At 30.9% G+C, this 17347-nt stretch overlaps 4 protein-coding genes across 5 annotated transcripts; all 4 read right to left on the bottom strand.

Moving 5' to 3' along the window:
- Positions 1-8078: 8078 nt before the first annotated feature.
- LOC139890672 (uncharacterized) lies at positions 8079-8677 on the bottom strand. Its single transcript, XM_071873577.1, has one exon. It carries the CDS (start codon positions 8614-8616, stop codon positions 8158-8160), a length of 459 nt encoding a protein of 152 aa, XP_071729678.1. The 5' UTR covers positions 8617-8677; the 3' UTR covers positions 8079-8157.
- An 804-nt stretch (positions 8678-9481) lies between these two features.
- On the bottom strand, positions 9482-11079 carry LOC139890671 (pentatricopeptide repeat-containing protein At4g18975, chloroplastic-like). Its single transcript, XM_071873576.1, has 2 exons — positions 10855-11079; positions 9482-10429 (listed from the first exon to the last, which is right to left on the bottom strand). Exon 2 carries the CDS (start codon positions 10352-10354, stop codon positions 9581-9583), a length of 774 nt encoding a protein of 257 aa, XP_071729677.1. The 5' UTR covers positions 10355-10429; positions 10855-11079; the 3' UTR covers positions 9482-9580.
- A 1061-nt stretch (positions 11080-12140) lies between these two features.
- Positions 12141-12644, bottom strand: LOC139887749 (uncharacterized). The gene has a single exon (XM_071870808.1). It carries the CDS (start codon positions 12642-12644, stop codon positions 12141-12143), a length of 504 nt encoding a protein of 167 aa, XP_071726909.1.
- Positions 12645-13548: 904 nt separating this feature from the next.
- LOC139890670 (protein LSD1-like) lies at positions 13549-16826 on the bottom strand. 2 transcript variants are annotated; one of them, XM_071873574.1, is made up of 7 exons: positions 16709-16826; positions 16408-16554; positions 15783-15893; positions 15296-15408; positions 14789-14851; positions 14001-14072; positions 13549-13910 (listed from the first exon to the last, which is right to left on the bottom strand). In XM_071873574.1, exons 2-7 carry the CDS (start codon positions 16517-16519, stop codon positions 13851-13853), a joined length of 531 nt encoding a protein of 176 aa, XP_071729675.1. In that variant the 5' UTR covers positions 16520-16554; positions 16709-16826; the 3' UTR covers positions 13549-13850. The 2 variants fall into 2 exon arrangements, with proteins under 2 accessions (XP_071729675.1, XP_071729676.1); XM_071873575.1 differs by having other exon boundaries at positions 16408-16519; positions 16709-16814.
- Between the last annotated feature and the right edge of the window lie 521 nt (positions 16827-17347).

Raw genomic sequence — 17347 nt, 5'->3', positions numbered from 1 at the left:
TTTCTGATGAAATATTTAGCGAATACCTCGCTTCCGAATCTAAACCCTTACGGATAAATCTGCTTCATCATCCATCGATATTAGAAATTCCAAGATATCATCGTATCTTTCATTATAAATATCCTCCATATTTCTGAAGATATTTTCATAATTATTCTTATCTGAAATCAATAATCTATTCGTGCTATTAATGTTACATCATATAGAAACTGTTAGTTTCTATATTCTGTAAACTTTCGAGCTTAAAATATGAATGTTTTTGGAAGTAGTGTTGGGAACTGATGCATGAGTTAGTATAATATAATGACACTTGATCAACGTGATTATATTACAGTAAGTCATGCTAAGTTTCTAATGAAACCTGATGATGGTTCACAGTAGATTATACCATCATCATGTGTCATGTTACATAACTTTTTCATTCTACATAATCTCCGAACATATCAAGAAGAATATATTCTTGATAGTTCTATCATCTGTATTTTTGATAAATTTGAAAATCAAATCGTGCTATCACGTTTCACCCTGCTTAGAACATTATAATCATTTAGAACTCTATATCTACAAATTCTGGACCATTATTCGCTTGATTTAAAGTCGGGAAGAGAAAACAAGAGCATGAAGCTCCGATATATAAGAAAAATATAAAGCCCAACAACACCACCGAAATTACAAACTGTGGATATCAGTGCGTATAGCAATATAAAGACACGGGAGAATTATAAATACAATAATCCCTAGATCATAGTAGAAATAAACAGATTCTTCCGGTGGGAGTTGGAAATGAAGAATGATCATTGCGATAGTCAGAATAAGAACAAGGATTAGAACCGGATTAAGCATTATTATAATCTTTTAGATATATGAACTGAGAAAGAAGGTATAAAAGTGGTGGAAACTAATGGAATGGAAAAGATAAATTTATAGTGGAAATATCAGACAGAGCAATCAAGGCAGATCATCGCATTTAATTAAAGAGATCCTAACTTCCTCATTTACCGAAGAATCATATCTTTTAGATTTCGAAGATTTTCTTTAAATCCCTTGAATTCCGGAATTCAACCAAGGCAATGTCGAAGTTAAGACGCGCCTTATTTTCTAAATTCAAACCTGTCTACGTCTAAAGTTAAAAACAAATCTTTGTTTCTCATTTCAATCTTTTGTGATAGCTTCATTCGTACTTTTCGAATAATCGAATTGTTTTATCCACATTACTAAATGATGATAAAACTCAATTTATCAACTCATATTCGTCATGAAAACATTTTTATTGTTAGTCATGACCACCTCACTCAAATTTCGGGACGAAATTTCTTTAACGGGTAGGTACTGTGACGACCCGGGAATTTTCGACCAAATTTAAACTTAAATCTTTATATGTTTCCGACACGATAAGCAAAGTCTGTAAAGTTGAGTCTCAAAATGTTAAAACAGTTTGCATAAATGCATTTACCCTTTTGACTCTGCTCGACGATTCACGAACAATTGTGTGTAAATAAAAATGTAAAGTAACAATAATTAAGTATTACTAAAATGAATATATGTGATATAAAAATTCTTATTAATAGTTATTAATAAATGCATAAATATTAAATATACAACATATGTTATCATTTAATAATTAAAATTTAAAAACATATTTGTTATAATATTATTACTTTTATTATTAATAATACCAAAAACAGTATTATTAATATTATTATAAAGATGGAACACATATAACTTAATATATTTTCATTATTATTAGATGTTATTATTAAAATGTATAATATCCATTATTATATAATACATTATATAATCTATGTTATGTAATAACACAATTGTTATAATATTGCTATCACCTTTCATATTAATAGCATTACTAGTGTTAGTAATATTATATTAATATAAATTTTTTTTTATATATAAAAATTATTATTATTATCATTTGTAATATTATCATTTTCACTAATATTATTATCATTGTGACTTATCATTAATATTATTATTAATATACGATATATAATTATTAATTTTATTATTTTTATTATTAGTAATAATTTTCTTTTCCCTAATAACATTATCAAAACCAAAAATTATGAATTTTATATATGCATAATCAAATATATAAATAGATATGTATAAATACATATAGATATAGAATACTGAGATATATATATAAATAAATACAGATTTATATATAAATACATATTAAAAACAGATAAATATATATATATACTACAATTATTATTATTATTAATAAATTTAATTATTATTAATATATCTATTAATACTAATTATATAAAGAAAATAAATACTGATATATATATCCCTTAAATCACAGATTCAGTTTCACATAGCTATCAATCCTTAAAGAGTATTTTGTTTCTGTCCAATTTTGTTACCCATCCCTTTCTCCTTTTTATTTTTTTTCATTTATTTCGTACCTGATGACTTTTTCTGTCAAATGATCAATTCGATGTAATAAGCGAGCAATACCAGTTGATGAGAAGTCATTTGAATTTACACTATCAACTATCAATTACCATCACACCCAACAGCCCTAAATTTAATCGAAATAAAAGAAAAGAGGAAGAACACCCACGGTTTACTCTGTACCATTACTTTTTATTCAAAAACCTAAATTCGAACCCAATTTCAAAATGTAAAAATGCAGTGGTGTTTGTAATCTTATCTTAAAACTTTCTGCAAAGCCTTAGATTTTAAATCGTTATATCGACCATGAATTGCTGAGTCAAAGTTCTAGTTAAAAAAAGTCAAACGATATTCAACAATCGAATTAAGGCTGTATGTGTTTGTGCTGTCAAAATTGATAATGGAGAAAGTTTCCAAGAAGGATTTCCAATGTATTTTGTGTATAAAGTTTCTTGTAAAACGATTTTAAAATAAAAATTTAATATTGAGTTCATGAAACTCAAGAACACACTGTTACAGTGTTTATTTTTTTTTTATTTTTTTTATTTTCTGTTACATAATTCAATTTAATCGAACCTGAGTCGTCGCTGTATTGTTTGAGAGGCTTAAAAATCAAAAAAATATTTGTTGCTGTATTGATGGTACTCTGGTCGACGTGTTTCCAAAGGAAGAAAAAGATGAAACAATAATACATGTTAAATTAATTCGGGATTGGGAATTAATCAGAAAAGCTAAAATGGAGTAATGGTTAAAAGGGGTGCCGGGCTTACTGTAGGTCACGGGCTCGAGTCCCAGCAGGGACCTTTTTTTTATTATTCCCGTTAATTGAGGTAGTTTTTTTTTTCTTTTTCATGATATTATTATTATTATTATTATTATTATTATTATTATTATTATTATTATTATTATTATTATTATTATTATTATTATTATTATTATTATTATTGTTATTATTATTGTTGTATTGATTATTATTAGTAATTATAATTGTTAGTAAATACACAAAGATTAATACTATAATTGTTATTATTATCACTACTATTATTATTATTATCATTACTAGTATTAACATTAATACTTCAATTATTATCATTATTATTAATTTTTATGAAAACTATTATTAACATAAGGATTATTATTATTATTATTATTATTATTATTAGGATTAAGATTACGAATCAATGTTATAGAAACTTTAGTTATTAGTTTAGAAATTAAACACGAAAATTATGATTATCATTACTATTAGTATACGTATTATAAATACAATTAAGATTATTATTATTGTTATTATTAATATTATTATCTTCATCACTAATATCATTAAGTAGTATTATCGTATTATCACAAGTATTATCATTATGTAATTTCACAAAAATATGTATCATAACTATCATTAACAGTAAAAATTAATTTTTTTTTATTATAATTATTAATATCATTATTACTATCATTAATAGAATTATTAACATTATTATCTTATTAGTGGGCTGCTGCCCGTTTTTCAGTTTTAAAACCCCTTTTTATTTATATAACCCGAAATTAAAATACTTCAATTCCATCTCCTTCTTCAAAATTGGAAAATCGACCAGAGGTAATTACCTCTTTACTAAAACATTAGATTTGATTTTTGGATTCCTAACCTAAACAGAAACGATTCAATGGGTTTTAAACTCCATTAACAGAAATAAAAATAAATTAAAACGCTGTAACAGCAAAAAAAAATAATCGACTATGAACTCAAATCCAAATCTTGAATTCTAGTTCGTTTTAGATAAAAGTTATAAAATGAAAGAAGTTGTAAACGATTCCTAAAAACTATCTGGACCTTCAATTGATCTTAAAACCTCAAATTGCTCTCGAATTTCACGAAAAAACCAAACGTTTGACTTTTTCACATTAACCTTTGACTCCAAAATTCGGATTAAATAACATGAATTGGAACGTGAAATTTCCCAGATAGTTAGAGTAAAATATTCCTAAGAAAATTGTATTTACACATTTTGAATTTTCATTCGATTTCTAAATTTTGATAAAAAGATATAAGAACAGAGGTTTATCAAGCTTTTTATTCTCTGTTTTTGAATTGCAGTGGAAAAAATGAATTGTGTCAAGTAATGGAATGGATTGCCGTACATATAATTGATCAAGCTTGTTGTGTAGTGACCAATTGAGATCGACTTGTAACCGTAGCAGACAAGAAGTACGAAAGTTTCAATCAGGAGTGATTTAGAGAAGACAAATAAAATCTGATAATGACGCCTAATAGATTTTTGCAATTGAATTTGTTTGATTCCTGTAATGGGATCCTGATTTGTACGAATTGATTCAATCATCTACAGGTGAGAAAACGATATGAAACAGATTAAGTACGTAATTGTATATATATATATATATATATATATATATATATATATATATATATATATATATATATATATATATATATATATGTGTGTGTGTGTGTGTGTGTGTGTGTGTGTGTGTGTGTGTGTGTGTGTGTGTAATTTTTGTATATATTTCTGTATTTTATGTATGTATATGTATTTATATATATCTATAATTATATATCTTGTTTATTTATCTGTAAATATATATATCAAATTCTTAATTTTGAAACCAACCATTATAAATATATTAATACTATTAATAATGAATAATACTAATAATAATATTAATAATAATAATAATAATAATAATTTTATTGATAAAAATTATATTATGATAATATTAATACTAACAATAATGATAATTTAAATGACTTTAATTCCTAATAATGATGATAATAATAATAATAATATAATAGCTTATACTTATCAAATTATATATATATATATATATATATATATATATATATATATATATATATATATATATATATGTTTTATATTAGAAAAAAATAATATTACTAATACAAATATTAATATTACTACTAACAATAATGAAAGTAATGATAATAATATTAATATATCAATTATATTCAGACTTGTAATTTAATATTATACCATTTATTATTTATGAAATTTTATATTATATGATAACATTTACTGAATAGTTAATATTTATATATTTTTTATATATTTTATATATATTTAACAGAAATCATAGATTTATAATAACATATAAATATTTATGTATATTAACAGTACTTAATTATTCTAACTGTTATTTTACATTTTAAATTCCAATTATTTAAAGAACACTTTATTAAATCAAAATATTATATATTCTTATATTTATATTTATTTACAATTAATTGTTCGTGAATCGTCGGGCACAGTAAAAGGGTAATTGATTATATGAACATAGTTCAAAGTTTTTGAGATTTCAACATTACAGACTTTGCTTATCCTGTCGGAAACATATAAAGATTAAGTTTAAATTTGGTCAAAAATTCCCGGGTCGTCACAATTCATGTTCATGAAGATGAAAAGCCTATTGTTGCTGTTGTGATTCATGTTGGAATTTTTGAAGTTTATTAAGTTTATTTTATAACAATTAGTCGTTGTTGGTGCATCTTTTGTTTCTACTTATCCAATTAGTTCTTTTTGAAAATCATCAGACTTTTGATGTTTGTAATAGAACTCAACACAATCAGCAACTGTTTTGTTTGGTAAAAAAGATGCGATTTTTATGTATATGTAGATTAAATATGATGAAGATGAATATAGATTTTTATTTTTATTTTAATATATTTATAAATAAATTAAAAATATATAAATTATAATTGCGCCGGTGGTCCTTCATTTTTTAGTGAAGAAAAAAGTAAAAAAAGACGATTTTACCCTCACATGCATGGCACATGTCAAGGGTTAACGGCTAATTTAGACGGCAAACTGACGGAGGGACTCGGATCGCAAAATTTTGCAATTTTAAGGACTCGAAAATCCAAAAAAAAACTTAAGGGACTCAGATTGCAATTTCGTGTATAATTGAAAGACCAACGGAGCAAAAAAGTCTATACCCTGGTCCAATAAGTCGATAACCAATTTGTGGGAAGAGAACAACGTCCAAAATTAAAAGAAACTTAATAGCCAATCAACGATCTCATAAATCAAACCACAACGAAATCTGACAATAAAATGAAATTCCAAACAAGTAGCAACTAAGGAAACACCTAAATGGTAACAGACAGTGGAAGAAGTATGTGAGTGGAGCTATCATAATATCTTATCCACAATCAGCATGCAATCATAAATTATATTGAGGATGCACATAACAGGCATATCTAAACTATGTTAAACGAAACTTGCTTTCTCCTACCTGTCCTCCTTAAGCACCTTACTATGTTCAAAAGGGTAGTTGTGTATCTATCTCCCTATTACTTTTTAATGTTACAAAACACAGTGGGTCGTATTGTCATTTTGCAATCGAGCTTATGGGGTATCAGTTTAAGAACACCAGAACTAAGTAACTGACAAAAATGTACTCATGCACTTCAATTCCTACTTATGATCCATACCTGAGTCAACAAATTACTTGAGTATATCATTTTCAACATATAATCCTCAGACCAATTAATTCCTAACTCACATATGCAAACGCTGTTCGACCAATTTTCCTAATCTGTCAAAACGTAAAGATACACAAAGAAGCAAAAATTTGACAAACTAACAATTATCCCGTCACTTTCTGTGTATACTTGGATCATGATAAAAAAGTAGTGAATAGCCTAGAGCCCTAGATTAAAGTCGAGACCTAAATGCATTATTATCAAGTATACACATAAGTATGGACAGATGTTATCAATCAATCCTAAAACCCATGAACCCCAAACTCATATATACACACTACGTGCTACCAATCTTCCAAAATCAACAGAGTAAGGGCTTACTCCAAACAAAATGCTTTTGACGATATGTAACCCCGTTCTTTTTTATATTCAACAAAATTTAAGCATATAATAATAGCATAAGTACTACGAAGTAATATTCAAGCTTCCAACTCACAAATACAGAGTCCGTTTTACCGATAAAATGAATCTAGCTAAAGAAAAAGATCATGAATCTTAAGTTTAAGCCTATAATTCGTGTTCTGTTAACCTGCGAACCCCCAACTGATACATACAGATTCTGTTGACAATATATGATTCTGTTTCTTCTCATATTCAACAATTTCAAATAACAAATACTTTTAAAAATAGAAAATATGAAAATACTTTAATACTCGTTGGTGCATAAATGTAAGGCCCTCGTGCAATTGGACTACGTACAAGAACTAAAAGTTATACTGTTGGAGTCCATCCATACGGATAGACGATACATCCGTACGGATAGAGATCTGTAGCATGGATATGTTGCATCCGTACGGATGAATTTCACATCCGTATGGATAGAGCTGCAGAGCCTATAAATAGGTGATTTCGGGTTCATTGTTAAGGTTACGAACCCTAACAACTCTTAGCCGATTACAATCGTTCATAATCAAACCCTAATCGATTCCAATTGTTCCAAGTCAGTTTCTTAAGGTAATCGATCAATTTAATCAAGTGTTTTTAAATACACTATATCGAGGATTCGGCACTCGATATAGCATTATACGACTGTTTAAATCCGTTTAAACGATCCTACAATACTACAAGTCTCCATGATCACGTTCCTTTATAACTCAACAATTTCAAGTAACTAACAATATCATAAAATGTAACATTTCAGAATTGCAGCTGCTATCAAGTCTAATTCATCATAAAATCATAAACATTATAATTATAATCTGCATTCTTAATTAGAACAACATTGAAGCTTAACGTAAATAACCAGGAATCTTAATACGAAGAAACAACATACTCATCACATACGCAATCACCAAAAACGAAATTCCAGCACCAGCAAACGACATCTTAACACTTTTCGCGCGGTTGGGCGAAACGGCAAGATCCATAAGTATAATTCCTAATCCACCAAGCACAAACATGAATCCAGAAGATAGACCTTCGATAATGTACTGACCGTTGACTCTGCCGGACATGAATACGACTGGACGGACAGTGCCGGTGCGTGGATCTTGTGTAGATCCGATTCCTGGTGGTTCTACGATGACGTCATACACAACGCCGGAAACAACCATGAAGTAGGTTAAAAGAACGAGTGAGAAAACGGTCATGGCGGAAGGTAGGGTTATGGTTGGGAGTTTGAGGCGGAGGCGTGGTGGCCGGAGAATTGAGTACGGGAAGATGTTGAGCGCATGGAAGAGCGGATCCATGGCTGATTAAGGTCTCGTTGTTGTTAGGGTTACTGATTTTCGTGACAACTATTTTGGTTTTGTTGATGTTATACACTGCAATGAGCCGGTAAATTTTTGTATTTTTTAGCTCATTTATTTATCATTTTCTTTTATTGCTGTAAAAACAAAAACAATATAAACTGCTACGCTGTTTTAACTAGTTACAGTTTTACTGAGTAGCCATAAGTCATCTTTTACGTAAAGTCTTTAGACTAGTAGTACTGGAGTGTTGCGGTACCTTCACGAAACCTAATAAGTTTTTCCTATTCGGGCTAATCAGTGAAGTGAAGGAGATTACGTGGCTCCACCGTATTATTCGATGATTGTTTTCGAACTTTTTCCCTTATTACTCTTAAGATATGTTGTTGGTGATGTAGCCTAAGTAGGTTATCCGATGATCGTTTCTGACCCTTTTCTCTAACCACTCCAACATTAGCGAGGTTTGAACTTGGACTATAAGAGAATCCGAACCACTAACTCACTAAGCTATCTTGGATGGTTAGCCTCACTTGATACGAAAAATGTAAATAATAGTTGCTTAGTGATGGGTACATCTTTTGTGTTACATTATAAAATATAGGATGTTATGTGTCTAATATGGTTCCAACACATATAGGTCTTATGGATCTTAGTGTTCACATAATCAGATAAAAAGATGAAGACTTTAAAAGATTGAAGAAAGGGTAAACTAGATTAACAGCAGATATTTTTATAAGTTAAGCACAATTCCAATATTTTATATTTGAAGATGTTTCAAATCAACCCAACCCTTAACCAGGATATATACTTTGACCTATCACCCAACATTTCCGACCATTCATTTTACCACCTCAACTCTAAAGACTGATATATGAAGTTTGAACAATCCAGATAACATTCTGCAGAATCAATAATTCAAAAGGTTTTTCATCTTATGAAAGTAATAAAATACTATTTTCCGCATCTACCTTTTCTTCGAAGTTTTGGTAGATTTCTTAGAGGATGATGTCTCGTCAAACAAACTTTTATATTTCTTCAAAACTCTTTCTTTCTCTTCAATCAACCCCAAAACCTCATACGCATCACCTACTTTCTTCACTATCTTCTTATCCCTCGGTTTTCTATCAAACGCTTCTAACCGTTTAAAAAGCTTAACCGCCCTTTCCATCATATTGTTTCTATAATAAACTGATATCATCTGGTGGCATAACTGCCATGGGACCGAATGTAAATCCATAGCAAGTTTCTTCTCCCAAATATCATGTGCTTCCTCTACCCTACAATCCATATCTAGCGCCCTAACTAACTGCCCGTATGTTCCAAGTGTTGTCCCTTGACCTTTACTCAACATCCATTTTATAACATGAATAATTCTATGCCATTGATGTTCTTTCTCGAGTCCAATTAATGCCCGTCTTAAAGGTCCGATTGGGAAGTCTTGTTCCCATGCTACCCATGCATCAAGAGCAGTATATACTGACTCTTTACTATCATCAAGATCCATCAAGATTTTGACCAAGAAATTGACTTTATCGGTTCTTAATACATTCTCACCTATTTGGCGCTTTGATATGGGTTCACCCGAGTTATGTCTCGTGCCTATATTAGGTGAAGCTCTCTCGACGGGTGTTCGATCTTGCAGGATCGATTTATGGTTGTAACATATAGTTTGAGCCCGAATGGTTCCAATAGAACCGAGCTGTCGAACAACTTTAGCCATCACCATTGACCTCCACATTGCAGTCGATGTAAAGACTATAGACAAAATAACCTAAAAATGGGTCACAGCAACAACAGTGGCATTCTCGGGACCCTGAAACAACAACTAATATATAAATATACAATGTTAAATTATCGTAGAAACTTATGTTCGCTATAAATCCATAGTCACCTAATAATTACAGCATTTAACCACATAAATTTGACTATCTGGTTATTGAGAATTCATAAGAATCTAATAATATATGATGATACAAAATCTGAAAAGTATTAAGTTTCCAAGATAAGAACTTTGGACTTGGCATTTTATCGAACACCTGGTATGCACTACAAGACATTAACATACAAAAAACCAGTTAACAGTTGTTTGCTTAATTATATCAAAATCTTCTACAGAGAGACGATAATTACATGACAAATAAAGACGAAAGATTAACCATGTAGAATGTAGAATATAAATAAACTGATGGCAGATTATAACTAGGAGATAGTGATGAACATATGTTGTTGAGAACTTACACGTTAGCAAATCGCAGTTGGTGTCAAAACCCCTGTTGATTCTCGGTATTACTCTTAATTCTTGCCGTTTTGAGTAGAAGTCATATGCTGATATGCACACGTTTGCTGAGCTAATTTGGTAAACTGTTGTACGAAAACTCTCACAAGTAGTAAATTAATATTTGAGTTTTTATCGATGAAATACTATACTGTAATGCAACGATGTGTGATTTTAGATGGAGCTAAACAATGTGCACCAAGTCACCAACATATTTTTAAGCATGTATTCTAGAAATACTTACTTTTTTTTATTTAGTAAGAAACGAAGTTAGTAAGAGCACTTGTAGCTGTGGGTTAGGGGCGTGGGTTGACTTTTGTATCTTTTTGATGACTAGGACATGTGAGTTGTTTTTGTGAAGTAGTGGTGGTGTGAATTTTTTGTGTTAGGAGTATTGTGATGATGCGTTAAAATATAATTGAGTTAAATATTAAAAAAGGATAAAAATAAAAATTTTAAAATAATAAAAAAATAAAATAAAATAACAAAACAACACCCGTTGTTTACCCCGTTGCCAACCAACGCACACCACCATTATTGCCCAATACAATGCCTTGATACTTGGGGTTGGGGGCATTGCTTTCTGCCAAGTAAGCATGCAACGACATGGGGATAATCGCTACAAGTCGTGTAAGAGACATAAGACGAGCTTCCAATGACACTAGGGTCAAATTTTCCATTTGTTCGTCAAAGTCGAATTTTATAGATTAAAATCGGAGTAAATCAAAATTAACATTTTAATTCTAATATGAATTCAAATTTAAGTTTAAAATATAAATTAAACTAGAATTTTAGAATTTTTTTTTTTTTTTTTTTTTTTTTTTTTTTTAAAGCAAGTTAAATCTTATTACCCAAATAAACATGTACATATGGAATGGGCCACAATGAGCAGCCCAGTTTTACACGAAAGTTACAGTGGGAGCCGAGAAAGCTTCCCAAACCACACGAATATTACAAGTTTAAATACAATGATGGATTTGTTAGCCAAGCTTGCCAATCAATATGTTTTCCTTTGAGCTTCCTTGATATCCAATCAAACGACTTTACTTGAATTTCGTTTAGCATCACCGGAGCACACGAGATTTTATTCTTGAATACCTTCATGTTCCTATTTTTCCAAAAAGAATACACACATACCCATTGCACCGCTTGCCAAATTTTGAAACCAAGTTGAGTGATATTAGAAGGTGAATCACCACGTTGTAATTGGTTCGCATTTTGGCTTGGATTGAAGACGGCACCCCACCAATTATAGTCGTGACCACACGTCCGAAGAGAATTTACACGATACTATAAAGTGATCTACCGATTCAACATTTTTGTCGCAAACAGGACACCGAGTACTATGGAGATCAATGCCTCGATTATCAAGTTCGACACGCACCGTGATTCTTTTCTTTGAAACTCTCCAAACAAGGACTTCAAGTTTTTTTGGAACAAGATTTTCCCTTAAAGTTTCAGAATGTGTTGGATATAATACCGGATACATACGCGAAAAGATGATATTCGAGAGCTTTTTGACCGAAAAAACACCGTTGCTTGCGAGATTCCAACTCCATGAGGGATGTTGGCTGAAGTCGAAAGAGAGTGATGAGAGTAGTCTTGTAAGTTCATTTAGTTCACCTAGTGTTCTGCCTGTAGGACTTCGTGACCAGCTCCAACATAGTGGCACCTCATTGCTCTCTGTTACCGAAATTCTGTCACTATCCGCAACTTCCTTGTTCAGTTCTAGTCTATACAAACTGCAAAACATATTTTTGAAACTTTCTGACCCACACCAGGCTTCATCCCAAAACGCTGTTGAAGAGAATTTTAGATTTTTTTATGTTTATGTTTCTAAAAGTTATGTTAATGTTAATGTTTATAATTTTCTTTTATATAGACACATATAACTTTGAAGATCTTTTCACAGTTAGTGGAGTTCAAACAAAAAAAAAAAAAAAAAAAAAAAAAAAAAAAAATTGTATAAAGAGTCCAATCTGATTAATCCTCAAATTATCGATTACTCCCTCCAAAATGCCCACCGAATAGCGAGTTTTGCAACCTTGGGAACAGTTAATAATATAACCAAGAACGCTCCTCAACTTTATTTCAATAACATTCAATGTCGTGCAAAAACCCCGAGCATAATGCCCCATAGGGACATTTAGGCGTTGCCAATGAACCACGTAGATGTTGAATGCCTATTCATGGGCACATTACAGGTCGTCTTAGCTACGAGAAGTTTTGCTCTAGTCTATCCATAGTTCCATACCACAAGTCGTTTCCACATGGTGTATATGATTTGAGGGATGTGATTACCGGCAATAAGAATGATTGTCGATATTTGTTTTTCGGATGGCTAACAAGTAACAACACCTCAATGAGAATATTTCACAGTATCTATCATCCTCATTTGGAGTAATTGGAGATGGCGCAATCCAGTTATTCGTGAACATCAAGCTTCAATACAGAAAACATTGGATGAAGATATATTTCCCTCAGATGCAGAATTTGATGAACTTGTTTTTTTTTTTAAGGCGGTTAAAAGTCGGGGTTCGAACGCAATGTCGAAACACACCCACCTGATCCAGGACGAATCATTACAAGCGTATAAACATGCAAGATGGGTTGGTCAATCCATTTCAACGTCTTAGCATTACAAACACACATAAAAAAAATTCACTCGTGCATTACGCACGCACAATCCTATATTCATAGATTTTGAACCATTGATCCAATCATTTACAAGCAATTCACATTGTCTTCCCCCAAACATATAATAGAATAGAACTCATTATACGATCCTTATCCCCTCATAAATAAATACATCAAAGCCATATAATTATCTACACAATGTCCATTATAATGGCTATAATGAAATCCAATTTTCCTTTTCTAATAGTATACAAATTCAATTTCTAACAAGCCATTTTCATTCATCACGTGATAAATCAGAGACTAGCGATGGTCGTTCCCGTTATTTCAGTTGGTTGGTTGGTTTCTTCTCTGTAGTCACCCCAACGACAACGTTGCTTACCTGAAACATCATTAAAGATATAAATAAAAATAAGTTTAAACAAGAGTGTAGTAGAAGAAAAGAGGAGGGGAATTAGGAATAAGAAGTTACCAGTTTCCCACTCTCATCGACAGACATAGGATTTTCAACGACAACAGTATGAGTCTGCGAGTGCGGCATTTCCTGTACAATAAGTACCAGCACGCTTACAAAAAGGCAAAAAGAATAAAAAATAACCGTTTGCAAAAAATAGAAAGTTTAGCAGTCTGATTTGCCAACTAGGGTGTTTTGAAAGGTATTTACATATTTTCTCAGCTAAAAACACCCTAGCATTTAATTTTCATAGACATAAACAAGATATGCAGTACAAGTTATGGCGAAGAGAACAACGGATACTTATAGTAATTTATTATAGGCAAACACAAGTTGCAGTATGCAACATTCTATAGATAAAGGGTGATTAGCGCCTTTAATTATGTGTATTTAAATGTTACTGTAATATAACCTACAAAATTGCAGAAATAGGAAACGCATATTCCAGCTGAGAGGATATAACAAGAAACACACTCTACTTAGCCATTTACACCTTAGTGGTTTTCTGCTATATTCTCAAGTATGACAGTGTTCACAATGAAACCGTGTAACCACTATAAAAAAAACAGCACGTATAACATTTATAACATTCATAACCATGATATAAGAAAAAAGTAATTCTTTGTCCCAAGGGCTCTCGAGTTTCCTAGGGCTAGGAGAAAAATCTTTATGCACAATGTTTTCCTATTGTTTGGTTTAGGTAATCAGAATCTTTGAACTTTACGTAAAACTGTGCGCCAGACACCAACAAGACATTCATTTTGGGACGTAGGGAGTACTAAATAGCAAAGAATGAGGCAACTCACAGTCGATGTAGACGGCATTAACCGGTTAGGTTGCGCTGGAATAGGAACCCTTCCATTGCTTGACTACAGCAAATAAAATGAAACATATACAGTATTAATAAAAATACAAAAAACGCATGTTTCATGTCAGCTTATGCTAAATTATCTGATAAAACTGCAACATTGCCTTTTTTAGTAACATCTCAAGTTAAACTTAGTATCTAATTATTACAATAAAATGATGAGATCGATTTTCGTCAAGTATGACCCCTTTATTATTTCTTTCTTAACTAAAGAATATTTTAGACACCTTCCAAATTTCAAACACTACATTAAAAGAACAACTATTAACATACGACCAACTATAATTCAATGCAAACAATGACTAAGAATTACGAGTTGCAACTCGGAGTAAAATGTCTTTAATTACTCCGATTACGTATAATTCCATGACGGTGTTGCTAACCACAATGGAAAGAACAATTAAAGAAATTTTGAAACGATAAGTTATGTATCTATTGTACTCACATTGACGTTTGTAATGTATTGACACACTGCACACTTGACAGATGGGGCACCAGATGGATACATCAGCATTGTCCGACAATTTGCACAACTGACTTGAGCAAACTGGTTTGAAACTATCAATAAAAGATTTAAAATTAGAATATCCCTAAGAAACTATTAATATTAGTAATTAAATAATTACAAAAACATGAGAAGTTATACAAATATGGAACAATTGGGTTACTTTTGAGTAACACATAAAACATAAGGTAAGTCCAAAGCGGGGTGTTTGCATTCTCGATGTGAAATATGTTGCTCAAAGTTGTTAAGGACTATTAATTTCATTGAGCAACATTCAGAACTATTAGTCTATTAATCACTTCACACAGTTTTTTAGGCACTATCTAGCAGCCCCCTTTTATAGTTTTATAGTATTCATGATATCTAAGCATCACACAGTCCTCGTAGATAATTTTTCTTTGTGCAAAATTAATAATCCCAATGATACCTGGTGCAAGATTCACTACATGACAACAAGAACATCGTACACTTGTAGCGCCACGTGTATACATTAGCAATGTGCGGCATCCTCCGCATATCAGTTGGGACATGTCCATCCCTGAAAGGTTTACCACCGACAAATGATGATAAAAAATATAATGAGGCGATATCAATTTGGTCTCATACAACATTAATCCTACTAAGACAATCAATAAATAAGCAACCTTTACCAAAAACTTCTCCAAAACTAAATATTGCAATCTTCGTGTGAAATCATTGTCATTTACAACTTACAAGTGACGGAAAGAGTATCATGTATATACTAAGATTTACTATAACAAAGCTATCAAATCACTTGAATTAATTGTCATCAACCAAAAGTTTTATTTTCTGGAAACTCATGTTACATTAGTCCGATTATGTAAGAGGTAAATCAAGCTAACCTAACCAACTGCCATTGACTCTTTCTAACAAATTTAATCGATTTGTTTCAACAATCCCATCTTCAAAACCAACTAGGATTCTACTATATCTGTCCCAAATTCTCAATAAAGTTACTTTATACTAACAATTACAGATACAAAATAACACTTAAGAAAATAAAACTTTGTAAAAGTAAAATAGATATATACCTGGAGGTGGAACAGATGTAAGGGTATTGCATAATGCACAACACACATTTGAAGCTCCTCTTGGATACAACAATATGCTTCTACAACCACTACATACTATTTGGCTCTGCATCTTTAGTTTCCCCAAAAATTATTCAAATTATTAACCTAAAAAACAACCTAAAATTCTTAGAATTCAATTACATGTTCTAATTGCTATTATCAACAATCATATCATCAGAATCGAAGGATATTTCAAATCAATTAACATCACAACGAGAAACAAAAGAAATTCGGTAATTATGATCGAATTATAGGTTACCTGATTGAAATTGAAAGAATTGAAATGGCGATTTCTTGATTGCCGATTAGAATTAGGGAATTTATTGTTTATTATTATTGAGGGGTATTTGTTGAGAACTCGGATATATGACAAAGACGGCGTTAACTTCTCTTCATTACGGAGTCTTGTTATTTATTATATTTAATTAATATTTAATTATTATTTAAATTAATATTTAATATAGACAAAATTACACCCTTGTGCGTGATTTGCTAAACACACGGATAATGATTTTTCTCAACTAAATAGTTCAGAGTTATGGACTCATTTCATGGATAATTCAAATTTTTGACAACCGTTAATTTTATTTGTTAACTTCAGTCATGTACCTTGCATATGAGAATATTTTCGTCATTTACCTTTTATTCTATGAGGACATGGTTTACGTTAAATAGAGAAGCAATGATAGGACTGGAAAAAGTCAAACAATGAAGTCCACTCAAAGGTCAATGAAAGCATACATAGAAGATCAACTAATTCACCCAAATGGATCAGTGCCTATCAACTAGCAAAGTGGAAAGGTAAAACTGTTCAAAGTAACTATAATCAGTTAGGTTATGTTTGTCATAATCACATTGGATCAGTTAGAGATTAACAGTTAGATTAGTAGAGCTTGAT

The sequence above is a fragment of the Rutidosis leptorrhynchoides genome, chromosome 2 (assembly GCF_046630445.1).
Source record: "Rutidosis leptorrhynchoides isolate AG116_Rl617_1_P2 chromosome 2, CSIRO_AGI_Rlap_v1, whole genome shotgun sequence".
Classification (NCBI taxonomy): Eukaryota; Viridiplantae; Streptophyta; class Magnoliopsida; order Asterales; family Asteraceae; genus Rutidosis; species Rutidosis leptorrhynchoides.
The sequence above is the reverse complement of the archived record's forward strand: the minus strand, read 5'-3'. Positions and strand labels throughout refer to the sequence as shown.

Bases quoted from the DNA above. Each gene is read 5' to 3' on its own strand.
- LOC139890672 (XM_071873577.1), bottom strand. From the start codon at position 8,616: ATGGATCCGCTCTTCCATGCGCTCAACATCTTCCCGTACTCAATTCTC.
- LOC139890671 (XM_071873576.1), bottom strand. From the start codon at position 10,354: ATGTGGAGGTCAATGGTGATGGCTAAAGTTGTTCGACAGCTCGGTTCT.
- LOC139887749 (XM_071870808.1), bottom strand. From the start codon at position 12,644: ATGTTTTGCAGTTTGTATAGACTAGAACTGAACAAGGAAGTTGCGGAT.
- LOC139890670 (XM_071873574.1), bottom strand. From the start codon at position 16,519: ATGCAGAGCCAAATAGTATGTAGTGGTTGTAGAAGCATATTGTTGTAT. The intron at 15,894-16,407 runs GTATATATCTAT...TAAACCTTTCAG, and splicing joins TACATCTGTTCCACCTCCAG to GGATGGACATGTCCCAACTG. The intron at 15,409-15,782 runs GTATCATTGGGA...TTTTATTGATAG, and splicing joins TGTAGTGAATCTTGCACCAG to TTTCAAACCAGTTTGCTCAA.